General features: G+C 39.8%; 2 protein-coding genes across 2 annotated transcripts; one reads left to right on the top strand and one right to left on the bottom strand.

Annotated features, from left to right (window-relative positions):
- Window positions 1–30: 30 nt before the first annotated feature.
- Window positions 31–8,065, bottom strand: LOC109429471 (AP-2 complex subunit sigma). Its single transcript, XM_029868245.2, has 3 exons — window positions 7,872–8,065; window positions 7,209–7,801; window positions 31–1,027 (listed from the first exon to the last, which is right to left on the bottom strand). Exons 1-2 carry the CDS (start codon window positions 7,872–7,874, stop codon window positions 7,376–7,378), a joined length of 429 nt encoding a protein of 142 aa, XP_029724105.1. The 5' UTR covers window positions 7,875–8,065; the 3' UTR covers window positions 31–1,027; window positions 7,209–7,375.
- A 1,981-nt stretch (window positions 8,066–10,046) lies between these two features.
- On the top strand, window positions 10,047–11,775 carry LOC115264707 (uncharacterized). The gene is made up of 2 exons (XM_029868716.2): window positions 10,047–10,799; window positions 10,886–11,775. The coding sequence occupies exons 1-2, from the start codon at window positions 10,228–10,230 to the stop codon at window positions 11,724–11,726; spliced, it is 1,413 nt and encodes a 470-aa protein (XP_029724576.2). The 5' UTR covers window positions 10,047–10,227; the 3' UTR covers window positions 11,727–11,775.
- The last annotated feature ends 1,903 nt before the right edge of the window (window positions 11,776–13,678 follow it).

Raw genomic sequence — 13,678 nt, forward strand, 5'->3', positions numbered from 1 at the left:
TGCCTCTTCAATAAGAAAGAAAACGGCTAATCTGTCTTATTGCATATATTTTATTATTCACTAATAAATCTTTACACAGTAATTAGATACACGATTACGAATAATAATAATAATAACGTTACGATCAAGATGTTGGTTTTAAGTTCTCCGTGTTTCGTCGTTCCCGCGTTCAGTTTACAATCGGTAGTTCATTACTGTCTATTTTTTGCTTTTCGAATACAACTAACATTAGGTTATTTTTGCAGAGGGACTTATTAATGCTTAGGAAGCTGACAAATTTCTCGACTGAAGATGGATCTAAGCATCGCTCTGAACCCCTCTTTAGGAACTCCGTGAGCAGCGCTTCTGATCAGAAATGCCCCACATGAGACAATCGAGTGCCAGCTTTCTAAGGATTAATAAGCCGCCCTCTTACTGTTTTTGTATCGTAGATCCGTGACTATACAACGTTTTTGTTTTCTTGTGTAGTAGCTATGTTCTTTTGTGTATTTTTCTTGTGTTTTGAATAATCGATTACTTCTATTTAATAATACCAACAATATCTTTGCTTACCCTTTATGATCATGATTGGATTTTTTTTTTCTAGATTTCTTTCAAACGAACGCGATCTTATGGCAAATCAAGCTTTCGCGGTAGGAGACATAGCCAGGAGCGGTATGTCCAGTACGATCTCGAACAATTATTACTTACGTTTTTCTTCTTCGTGTAACAAGGAATGCACTGAGTTACGCAGCAAATAAGCGCGAAAGGGCGAGAAACCCGGGAAAACAAAATCTAACTTAACTTCTCATCTTTGGACCCATGGATTATCTACGTAATGTAGCGTACGTACGTACCGAGAGTGCACCACCTCGAAGGGGGTGGTGTGGTGCTGCACCGAATCTAAAGAGTATGAGTTATGCTTTTTTTTTGTCAATGTTTCTTCGGTTTTGTAACGGCAGCTTCGGAGCGGCTCGGAATCCTGCACGTTTGCAAAACTCACGATTGTGATGAGATTCACTTGCTAGGAGCAAATGTCAGGGTTTGTCTGAAAAGGGAAATAATGGGTTAGCGTTAGAGTTTATGTCTTTCGGCGAGGTATTCGAAGTTTTAGGACGGATCCTTACTAAGTTGTTGATGCCAAATCTCACCAGAAGTGTTGTTTACTGAATAGCTTCAGCATTTCAAATGTTATAAAGACTCTATGATTCATGGGCTAGCCAGAGGGGGGCAGGGAGGGGGCGTTGCTCCCTGGCCGCCAGATTTTGTAAAAATTCGAGCCAACTTGATTATTAATAATTTAGAGTTCCAGAAAAATTATCGCAAGAAATAACATATTCTGATAATTTTGTTTTTATTTTCCATAATTATCACACCTTTTTTACTCAACACAAGAAATTTTACCAAGTATTTCTTCTAGAGAACCACTTAAATTTTATCATAGAATTTTACCAAATAACAAGCTTGGTTGAATGGCTAAATTTTGTAAATAGTGTTCGTTCATGGAATACACAAAAAAAAACATGCCAAATTTTTCAGATATGCCGGAACCGATTCCAGTAGAAAAAGAAGAACTTTTGTTTCAGGGTTTGTTCCAAGAAATGCTCCAAAAATTCCCCCCACGAATGTTTAAGAAATTTTTACAGATACTTCTGCAAGGATGCATCGGCGAATTCACACGACGAATCCTTCCAGAATTATATCTACATCTTCCTTCAAGAGATTGTCTAGGGATTTCTCTTGGGATATTTGTATAGGTTCCTCAAGTGATTGTTCCAGTGTTTTTTCGAGGATTCCTATAGGAATTTCTCCAGGATTCCCAAAGAAATGTCAGCAGAGATGCCTTTAGGTAGGGTAGCGAACCACTTGTGCAGCGGCTGGTATTTTGGGCACTCTGCGCCATAACTCAGTCAATTCCAAACCAATTGACTTGAAATTTTGTACACGGCTAGATACTATACGTATCTCATCGCATTCCAAAAATGGTGTCAATTGGTTCAGAATTGGCTGAGTTATAGCAGAAAAGTGCCCAAAATAGAACCCCTGCCGAGATGGTTCCACTTCCCTATTTCTGCAAGTGTATCTTCCGAAATTTCTTCAGGGATTTCTTCATACATTTCTTCAAGAATTTCACTAGAGATTATTTCAATAATTGTATCTGGAATAATTAGAAGTGTTTCTGCTGGAACATCTTCAAGAAATTCTTTCAGAAAATTCCTCCAGAGATTAAGCCAAAGTTAATCCAGGAAAATCTTAAAAAAAATATACAAAAAAATCTTTTGGGAGTCCATTCAAAGATTCCTTCCTCCCCTTCTTCACCCGAGAATTCTTTCTGTGTATCTTTCAGGAACAACTCCAGCGATTATTTTAAAAAATCATCCAAAGGTTCTCCCAGGAACACTTTAGAATTCCTTCAGGAATGCCTTCTGCATTCTTTCAGGAACTGCGCCATGAATTAATCCAGTACTTCCTCCAGGAAATATTTAGGGATTCCCTGAGATATTCCCCTTGATATTGCTTCTTCAGGAATTCCTAAAGGGATTTCTTCAGGGACTTCTACAGGGACCATGAGAGGGAGTCTTCAAGGAGTTCCTCCACGAGCTCTTCTTAGGATTCCTTCAGGATTTCTCCAAAAATTCCATCTGCGATTTCTTCAGGAATTCTTCCTGGGATTCCTCCAGGAATTCCTCCAGAAACTCCTTCAGAAATTTCTCCAGGAATTACTCTAAAGATTTTTCCAAGAGTTCCTCTGGAGATTCCTCCAGCAATTACTACATTACTACAGCAATTGCTCTAGGCATTCCTCTAGGAGGAATTCTATCAGGAATTCCTCCAGGGTTTCTTCCGTGCATTCCTTCAATACTTCCTACCGGGATTCCTCTAGAAATTTTTCCTGACATTCTTCCAGGAATTCCTCCTGCAATTGTTTAAGAAATTCCTTCAAAAATTTCCCCAGGAATTCAGGGATTTTTCCAGGAAATCCGTCAGGGATTTCTCATGAAATTCTGCCAGGGATTTCTCTAGGATTACCTTCTAAAATTTTTCAGGTATCCCTCCAGGTGTTCTTCCAGATTTTCCACCAGGAATTGCTGCAGAGATTTTTCCAGGAATTCCCCTAAGAATACCTCCAGAAACTGCTACAGGGACTCCTCCAGAGATTTCTCCACGGATTTGTATAAGGATTCCACCAGGTATTTCTCTAGGAATTATTTCGAGGATTTCTCCAGCAATTCCTCCAGATTTTCATCGGAAATTTTTCCGGAGATTTCTTCCAGAATTTCTTTAGGGATTTTTTCAGGAATACCTACAGGAATTCCTCCAAGATTTTATTCAGGAACTTCTTCAGGAACTCCTCCAGGAGTTCCTCCAGGAATTATCCTAGAATTTTTTTTAGGAATTCCTACAGGAATTTCTCCAGGAATTGATCCAGGACATCCTTAAGAAATTATGTCGGAAAATCCTCTAGGGATTCCTTCAGAAATTCTTCCAGAAACTGCTCCAGGAATTATTTCAGGAATTCCTTTAGGGATTTCTCCACGAATTTTTCCAGGGATTTCTTCAGGAAACCCACCTGGAATTTATCAATGGATTTTTTTTTTCAGAATATTCTCCAGTAATTCATTCCAGAATTTCTTTGGAGATTTTTCCAGGAATTCCTCCAGGGATTCCTTCTGGTATTCTTCCAGGGATTTCTCCAGGAATTTGTCAAGAAATTCTTCCCGGATTCTCTCAGATTTTTCCAGAAACGGCTTCAGGAATTTCTCCAAGGATTCCTCCAGGAATTTCTCCAAGGATTCCTTCAGAAATTTTTCATCCAAGTGTTCCTCCAGGTATACTTCCAGAAATTTCTTCATGGATATCTACGGATATTCCTCCGGAAATTTACAAAATTTCCTCCAGTCATTCCTGTAGGAATTCTCCCAAGGATTTTCATCCAGGATTTGCTTCAGGGATTTATCCAGGAATTCTTCCAGGGATTGCTTCAGGGAATTCTTCTAACGATTGCTTCAAGAATTTCTCAATTGATTTCTTCAGAAATTTCTGTCAGGTTCTCAACAAAAAATCATTCAGGAGTTCCTTCATCAAATTCCGAAATCCTTCAATAATCTTTTCAAGGGATGTACCCAAGAATTTCTCCATGATTTTTTTGAGCTATAGCTATATACTGCAGTGAATCGCAAGTCAGTCACATCTGCAAAAAGTAGGCATTGAGAAAATGGACTCTGAAGTTTTCAAATTCGATTTCTATATAAAACTTTAAAAAAATCGTCATGAGTTGAAATCTTCTGCGATCATTCTGAAACTTTCACACATTGTTTCAAACGTAAAAACGTAATAGTGAAAAATATGAAACTGGCTAAAACAGTGTTAAGTATTGTACTGCAGGCAGGGACGGATCTAAGGGGGGTGGGGGAGGGGGGCCACAAAAACCCCACATTTTAGGGGCCCCACAAAAACCTTTTTGCTTGCTAAATATTAACAAAAACAAAGAAAAGCTTATTTGCTCCTGGCATTTGTACCTCCGAGGGGCCGCCACATCCGCTCTGGCCCCAGGCCCCCACAATCCTTAATCCGGGCCTGACTGCAGGGTACACAAGTTTGTAATGGGACTGACTTGCGATTACATATCATTATGGGACAATCTGACTTGGTGTTGTTTTTTAATTTAACTGAACAACCTATATATTTTTATTCACGCAGCTGAAAGATCATCCCAAGAAAGGTCGAAAACGACCATTAATTCATTTTTGTCCAAAATGCAGATGGGACTGACTTGCGATTCACAGCATAATAGATAAATTCCTCCATCGAATTGTATTTACTGGAAGATAATTTTAACAGGGACCAGAAAATTATCTAGGGATTCTTTCAGGAATCCTTCCAGCAGTTTCTTCAGAAGTTAAATCAGGGATTCCATCAGCAAAATTCTCACAATAAACGCGACAATAAATCTACCAGCGATTCTTCCAAGCAACATGCATGTCATAAAAGAATAACGGAAGCTCAGGTTTTTTCGTGATCAAACGAAGAAGTACCACGGCCCTTTTTTGTTATTTTTGATATATTCGATTTCTGTTTGCAGGAAGGAAGTTGATACACAATTTTCTATTTTTTGGCATTATTATCAACCAAGCTTCCAATATTCAAGAGACAAGAACAAGAAGAACTAGCATAAACGGTTCACTAGCAATCAAGCATTATATTGTCAAACATGTTAATTTTGTGTGAAAATACGCAAAGGTGAATAACGTTCATTCAATTAACAACATATTCTTTCACAGCTTGATACGCAAAATCAATCTCCCTTCTTTCTTCATCCTTAAGTCCATGCAAAACCTAAAAGCCACACGGCTAATAAAGAGATTGCAATGCCTAATCCCAAATTTCACGGTGTATTATGGACGATGTGAGTTCTTGGACTTGCATTGGAGACTTGGCCCCATGACCCTCTTATGCATCAATAAAATGAAATAAAATAAAAAGTGCATACATGCTTAAAGTGCTTTCAGACATTTCTCCAGGGAATCCTTCAGGAAATCACCCAGAGAAGACTCTTTCGGAATTGTCATAGGGATTCCTCCCGGAATTTCTTTGGAATCTGAAATACCTGCAGATATTTATTTTTGAATAAATTTCAGGATGTTTCCAAAAAATCCATTATTCGAGAGCTTCCAGAAATACCTGCAGAAAATTCATCAAATATTCCTCCAGGCATTCAGGAATTCTCACGGGGTATCTCGAGGTTTGCCTCCAGTGATAGTTTCAAGGCTTCTACGAGAATACCTTCATAAATTATCGCAAGGATGTTTCTGGGAATACGTCAATTAACAATGAGAAATTTTCTATAGGATTATGCTCTGAGATGAGTATATGCAATAGGGTAGCGAACCACTTGGGCAGCGGCCAGTATTTTGGGCACTCTTTGCTATAACTCAGTCAATTCCAAACCAATTGACTTGAAATTTTGTACACGGCTAGATATTATACGTATCCCATCGCGTTCCAAAAATTGTGTCAATTGGTTCAGAATTGGCTGAGCTATAGCAGAAAAGTGCCCAAAATAGGACCCCTGTCGAGATGGTTCCACTTCCCTATATGAGTATATAAAACAATCTTCAGAGAGAGTCTGGCAAGGATTTACTCTGAACGATACAGCTGAAGGTGTATTTTCAGAGGAATGGTGATCCAGGACATTTCAAGCTTGATTCCAAGCATAGACAAACTGAATGATTAATTACTGAAAGAACTACAGTCACTACAGACATACAGAACTACAGACATTAGGTAGACATTTAAAAAAAATCTTCGGACTGGAAAAAATGTCGAAGATGATCATGATGAACACTCCGGGTTAGTCCTCAAAAGCGTTCGTAATTTCCTAAAGAGTTCGGCTATTATTTCTTACGAATGTTTGCTAGATAATGAGGAGAAAAAATGGAGATGAAATAATACACGAGTAATAAATAAAAATCCTAAATCTTCCAGCATTTGTCCACCGCTACCAGCATCACGTTGATTTGTGTACAGGCGAGCTTTTTTCAACGTATTGTACAAAATACAACAACGTGATTGCTGAAGGTTTAAACAATGCTTTTAAAATATACTGAATTTAATTGTTCTGTATTTAGTTATAAATGCTCGTAGGTATAGATTTGCTGAGGGTGCTTGCCACCCCACTCCCCCCCCCCCCCCCCTTCCACCGGCCGAAAAGCTGGCTACGCCCTTGCTAAAATTTGTTCCTTATAACTGCAAGTTTTTTATGCTATAATTTTGAAGTTTTTGTACATATAAACATTAGAATAGGACAGATCGGGGAAGTACTAGATTTGTAGTGATGAGCTGAATTTTAGTATGGTGAGAAGGTCAGTTCTCCGTTTCTGCAATGAAATGGTGCAAAAAGCGTGGGTATTATGATTCCTTGCCTAATTTGATGCTGTTTGAGCAAAACTTTGGGCAACAGTGTTGTTGTTTTCTCCATTTCTTGCAACATGAACAACAAAGTTATCCAAAGGTTTGCTCAAACAGCATCAAATTAGGCAAGGAATCATAATACCCACGCGTTTTGTACCATTTCGTTGCAGAAACAGAGAACTGACCTTCTCACCATACTAAAATTCAGCTCATTACTACAAATCTAGTACTACACCGAACGTGCCCCATTCGATTTAGTTCTAATTCTCAGGTTTTAATCAGTAGTTCCGCCCCATCAAATAATAGCATGGACTTACCTCTTAGAAATACGCGGATACTCCCGATTTCCAGTTCCAGTCGGGTAGGTCCCGAAACATAATATTGCATAATAGAGGATTACTAGAGCGTCGATAAAATATATATAAAAAAGCACTAGAAACTGCTTTCCAGCCAACAAAAGCAAACGAAACGAAGTTAATCCATCCTACTCGAGCGAGTTGAGTGTCAGCAGCTGTTTCAGCACTTTCGTCTGGGACGTCTCCCGGATTTCCCCGGCGAGGAACATTTCGTCCACCACAGTGTAGACCTTGTAGAAGTTGAACACCAGATCCAGCTCGCACACATTGTGGAAGTACTCGTTCAGCACCTCGACAAAGTTGTGTATCGCCTCCAGGTAGCACAGGTTGTTATCGTTCACGTCCACGCAAATGCAGAAGTACAACCCGGCGTACCTCCGGTAGACAATCTTGAAGTTCCGGAACTCGACAAAGTTGGTATGTTTCGCGTCCCGGACCGTCACAACGGCGTGCACCTCCTCGATCAGCTTCTGCTTCTCGTCGTCGTCGAAGTTCATGTACCACTTGGCCAGCCGGGTCTTCCCGGCACGGTTCTGAATCAGGATGAAGCGAATCTGCAGACGAGACGAATCCGATGACATCAACAACTTTTACCTCTGCGACAGGAAATCAAAACAAACCTACCATTTTCGATGTTCTGTGCCTAGACGGTGCGGTGGTACGGTTCCCAAACGATGGCCCTTGATTACGCGGTGTAATCTAGCACTTCAAGCGGATGCTCGCGGGGGAAACTTTACCTTTTCAAGGACCGAAAATTGATTTATCAGCTGAAAGGAAATTTCTTCGTCTACTGCGGGATGACTTTTTTCTCTTCTAGCGTAACATTTGAAAAGGGCCTAACTGCAAAACGTAAACATTGAGAAAATCGCATGAGAAGATTACCTTCCAGATTAGTTAATCCTATTTAAATAAAAACGAAAGATTTTTTTAGGTGTTTTATTCCATCCATTGACACGTAAGGAAGTCTACTTTATGATTCTGTGCATTATTTGCATTATACTATAGCAAAAATCCAATAAATAATAGATTTTGAACATGGACGGCAGATAGGCCCTTTTACTATCTCAAAATCAGTTAGGCCCTTGCAGTTAGGCCCTTTTATCGTTGGCAATTTCAGTTAGGCCCTTTTATTTTTTCCTTATTTTTGGCTAATTTTAGTTATTATGGATTATTATTATTGATAATTCATGGAAAGTTAAAGAACTACTCAAAATTAGGCCGGAACAAATCTCATTTTCTTCTTTTGTCACTTTGCTCGTTGACTCGTCAAGGGGGTGGATAATAAATAATAAATATATTTGTTGAAAAATTACCCAAACAATTAGGCAAAATTGTAAAACTCATCGGATTTGTTAAGAAATTTTCTCGAAAACTCTAATTTCAGTTCAAAGTTTTTAAATTTTTGTATAATTTATTTGTGTCCCCCCTCAAAATGTCGAATTCCGACCAAAATTTTCCGAGGGGGGGGTGACATTAGAGAAAATCGAAATTTGTGTCAGCCTTATTGAAAAATATGAAAAATAACCCAAATTTACAAAAGGGCCTATCTGGTTTGAGGGATAATTTTCAGTTGGGCCCTTTTATTTTTTTCTTAACTTTAGCTAATTTGAATTATTTTGGATTTATTTGCATCGATAATTCAAGAAAAGCCAAAGAATTACTAAAAATATTGGAAAATATGAAAAATAATCAAAATTTACAAAAGGGCCTATCTGATGTGAAAGGTAATTTTCAGTTAGGCCCTTTTGAATGCAGTTAGGCCCTAAAAGATTATTCAATTTCAGATAGGCCCTTTTGAAATTTATTTAAAAAACGGGTAAAATAGCTCTTTTCGCATTGATCAAGGTGTTATGGGGTAGCTTAGGAAGATATTGATAGGAATAGTGAAAAATCGGGTTTGTTTACATTTTGCAGATAGGCCCTTTTCAAATGTTACGCTAGTCTTTTGCTTCCCCGAGATCGGATCGAAAAGATAAAAAAATGACAGTTCATTTACGCCCACTTTCCGTTGCCAACGTTGCGAAAAAAAGTGAGGGTAGGCGTTACCCAGTGAGAAAAATGCTCAGTACAAAATGCGACGAGGGGTGATTCGACAAATCGCTCCCATACAAATTTCAAATTGATTTCTAAATAGGTTCCCGGGCACCAAAACTGATGAAAATTTGGATTTCGGCTCAGTTTGGCATGCAGATTCAGAATATGTAATTATCTCAACACCACTAAAGAAGCCAATGGCGCTGTATTCACTTTTCTCATTTAATTATTTTAAGAACTTTATTTGCAATAATTTACTATTTTAAGAGGCCATCTTGTAGAGGACATTTTGTTTTGGTAAACAAATTTAACTTGACACTTCTAGTACCGCTGCTGACGCTGTAATGGCGTGGCAAAATAGATGTTACGAACAGTCGCGACATTGGACTTCTGTTGTTCTACTGAAGAAGCCCAGTTTAAGGGCGGACGGGACGGTCGGGGAAATATCCGCCATTGCTCTGTTGCTACTAAGATGGTAATCTCAGATTCTACTTCATATTTTGCAACAAAAACCTATCACTGTGTATGCTCACTTGCAGTGCATATGCTGATTGTTTTTCAGCATCTTCAGTGCGATAGAACTCGAGATTACCATCTTCAAAATCGTGAGGCAAATTGTTAGAAAGAGAGGCAAGATAGGAAAAATAACACGGCGTCCCGTTTCACCTTAAAGTTTTAAACCAAGAACGAGAGCAGAGCCATGAACCAAAGTCAAAAACTTTCAAGGGTAGGCAAAACCCACAAAAAAGTGATGGGATACGATGTAGGGATGCTCTTAACTTCAAATTCGTGATGTAAATGTTATTGACACCAGTGATAAAATAAACATTAAACAAAAGTTTTCCGCAATCTTCTCGCAACAGCTGGGTAAGTAGTGTTGTTTCCGCAGCTTCGGTAGCTTCCTTCCGGTAGTAAGCCCACAAAAAGTGAATCGAACTGCATCACAATGAACAACCCGGAATCCGCTGCCGTTAACTCGCGCCGTACTGGCCAGTCCTGTCCGACACATGCCACCAAACGGGGTGACCTGTACTGTCTGACGTGCGAGGTTGTCGTTTGCGCCGAATGCCTCATTGGATCCCGTGAGCATAGCCGCCATTCCGTCGACACCGTGCGGGACACCTACGCCGGACGATTTCAGGAAACCCGCGCCAAACTGGATTCGCTCAACTCGCACATCAAGTCCCTCCGTCGCGAAGCGGAAAAATGTCTGGTGGTGTTGGAAACCGTTCGGCGGAACGAAGCGTCCATGCTGGACCGGTTGGACCGTCTGATGGCAGAGGCCAAGGCTCAAGTTGTGGGCGCATCCAAGAAGTACGCCGAGCAGTTGGAGCCGCTACTTTTGACCACTCGTCTCAAAAGCCACAACCGGGATCGAATTGTGAACAAAATCGACGGCCTTAGCGAAGGACAATTTCTGGCACAGCAAGCGGAAATCAACAGGCAATGCGATGGCCTTATGAGCAATTCGATGTACAGCATTCCGGAACAAGGAGACGGAAGCGACGGTATTGAATGGTAAGTTTCTGTTTTGTTTCAACTGTGCAAAATTTCAGATCTAATCACCACTAGGTGAATTAATCCGGTTTTTTTTTCTGTTACAGCTCACTGCTACCTAAGATCGAAACGCTTCACCACGATTTGGCCTTGGACGGCCGACGTTTTATTCCACTGTCCTACATCGACCGTTATGCCGTCAAGTGGAATTTACATCTCGAACGGACGGACAAGCTCCTGCTGCATCTGGACACGAAAGAAATGATAGACTTGCGGGGCAATTTTCTGTTTGTGCTGGAAATTCTAGACAGACTACCATTGAAGAAAACGCGGATCGTCGTGTCCATCGAGCTGCCGGCGGACGTGTCGCACCAGATCACCAGAGTACTGAGCAACGATTTTTCCCAGTTGCAAAACGAGAAATTTCACACCAAAGATGGCCTGGTGCGGATCAAGTACGGCATCGGACCCGAGGATCCGATAACGGAAAGGAACTGTTACGAATTCACTCTGCAGAAATACCGGAACAAGCTTAGATCCGTCAGGGATGAGATGATCGAATGGAAGAAGTACAACATTGGTCATTTGATTATGGTGGTGTGTCCTTCGAGCGGTTCCAAGCTAACAGCACTTCAGCAGTCGCCTGCCATGATAGATGCGAACGGAGTTCGTTGGCAGTTGAAGGTCTCGATTAACGGAAAGGGAACCAAGGGCTTTGTGGGCGCCTTTCTGACCAAGTGTACGCCGCAGTGCGGAGGATGGTACGACTTCTTCATCGAGTTGGTACACCCGCGGTCCGAGCGGCAGAACCGGGTCTTCAAGGGGTGCCACCAGTTCGAGAAACAAGAAACGGTAAAACTGCAACAGTTCATGGCTGTGGTTTTCTTAGATAAATTTCAGGACAATGGCACGTTGCACTTCCGGTTCGGGATAAAAATGGAGGATTAGCACACTGATGTAAGGTAAGATCAATATGATATGATATATTTCATATAATTTTTATCCCTTTTATAAGGGAATTCAATGCAAGCAATTGTATACAACTTGAACACAAATATATGGCTCCTAAAGATCCAAACAAATTGTAGGTATTTGTAGTAAGCTGATATTGTTGATCTATTGATTCCTAAGTTTTACAAGCTATGAACCAGTTGTCGGAAGCCCAGTTGAAAAGCAGCACAGTTACAGAACACTCAGAAATCAAGCGGATGCAGTACCTGATTTTCTAAAAACTCTATTCAACTAGTATTTCCAGTGCCATAAGCTACATTCATTTGCTTTCTGTTGTGTAACAATCGAATTGAAGCAGTCAACACTGAATAAAAGGGAAGCTAGTCAAATACAAACCATAAGCTAACATACAGCTGCAAGACAAGCACCATCGTCACAGCTTCTAGCTGAAAGAATGTTCTTTAAACAGCTAGGAAGTGCTAGTTTTTGTGTATTTGACAACATTACAAAACGTACTTATAAAAGCAGCTGTTTTATAGTGGTAATCACGTTCAAATGTATGCGTGTCTCTTTTGTAGATGTAGTAGTGAAACTTGGGGGAAAATATGTGCACTCTTACCCCGGTTGTTAGTTTTATCAGAGAAAATAGGTAGAGAAGCGAAGAGTGAACAGCCGTCTGAACGGCAACACTTTTTCTGTTTTGATTTCGTCACTCGGATGTTGGCAACTGCCGAAAAACAGATTAATCCACCTATCGAGGGTAGTGTCTTTCTCGTGTACTGCATTAGAAAATGATTTATGCTGTTGATTTATTAACAAGAAATCATCTATATTGTATACCAAAAAGGATCAATTTTCATCAATTTAAGGAATCAATGTTATTTATAGTAATATCTTTGATATTTAAAAATATTGGTAAAAAAATGTTTCAAATGATCGCAATACTTATCTTGAATTTTACGGCAATCGTCAAGGTTTGTTGATTTTGTTCGATAGGATACCAGTTTGACGGTTCAATAAGGTATTTTTGGCTTCACACTCTTCGCTTCTCTACCTATTTTCTCTGAGTTTTATCATTATTTAGCCGTTTTACCCAAATCAGTTGGGTAATATTTTCATATGCAATCTGAATAGCCTTTGAATTGGCGTGCATTTTTGTGTATGGAAAAATTCAAGCTAGTGTTCGTGTGATGAAATGTCACTTATCTCTATTGACTGGGAGCTCTTATTTGATTTGCACATTTTCCAGAGTTGGATGAAAGTGCAATAAAAGCAACCCAAATAATTTCACAGCAAAGAGATTAATAGCTGTAAAGTAGTTGTGTAGTAGCTATATATCCCGTTAAAGTTTTTTTTTTTTTTGACAATAATGTTTACATCCGACAAGTCGTTTTGGTATACCAACAGTTTATTTATTACTGCTTCTAGCTGTAATGATATCGCATAACGGCTTTCAATGCGCTGCTGGTTTGTGGATTTGTCAGTATTACAAATTGTACTGTATAGTAGCTGCTGTTTTGTTAGTGGGGACTCCTATTCGATGTGTTCAAGTTTTCACATCTTCCGGGAAATCTCCCGGATTTGGAATAGTGTAAAGGCAGCCCCAGTGACAATTGATTGATTTCAGAAAACCGAGTTCGGTAGTTGTATGGTGCTTGTTTTGAAGCTGTGTATTAGCTTATGGTTCCTGTTTGACAAGCTTCCGTTGACTGCTTCAATTCGATTGTTACACAACAGAAAGTAAATGACTGAAGTTTATAGTGCTGAAAATTATATTTGGGAAGCTGAGCAAGGTTTCTTGTGGCACAATTATAAAGCCTTTTCTAGAGTAAAACAAAAACGCACGGGTATTCAGCATGACCATGCTGAGGGTGACGGGTTCGATTCCCGGTCGGTCCAGGATCTTTTCGTAAAAGAAATTTCCTTGACTTCCTTGGGCATAGAGTATC

The sequence above is a fragment of the Aedes albopictus genome, chromosome 3, assembly GCF_035046485.1.
Source record: "Aedes albopictus strain Foshan chromosome 3, AalbF5, whole genome shotgun sequence".
Taxonomy (NCBI): Eukaryota; Metazoa; Arthropoda; class Insecta; order Diptera; family Culicidae; genus Aedes; species Aedes albopictus.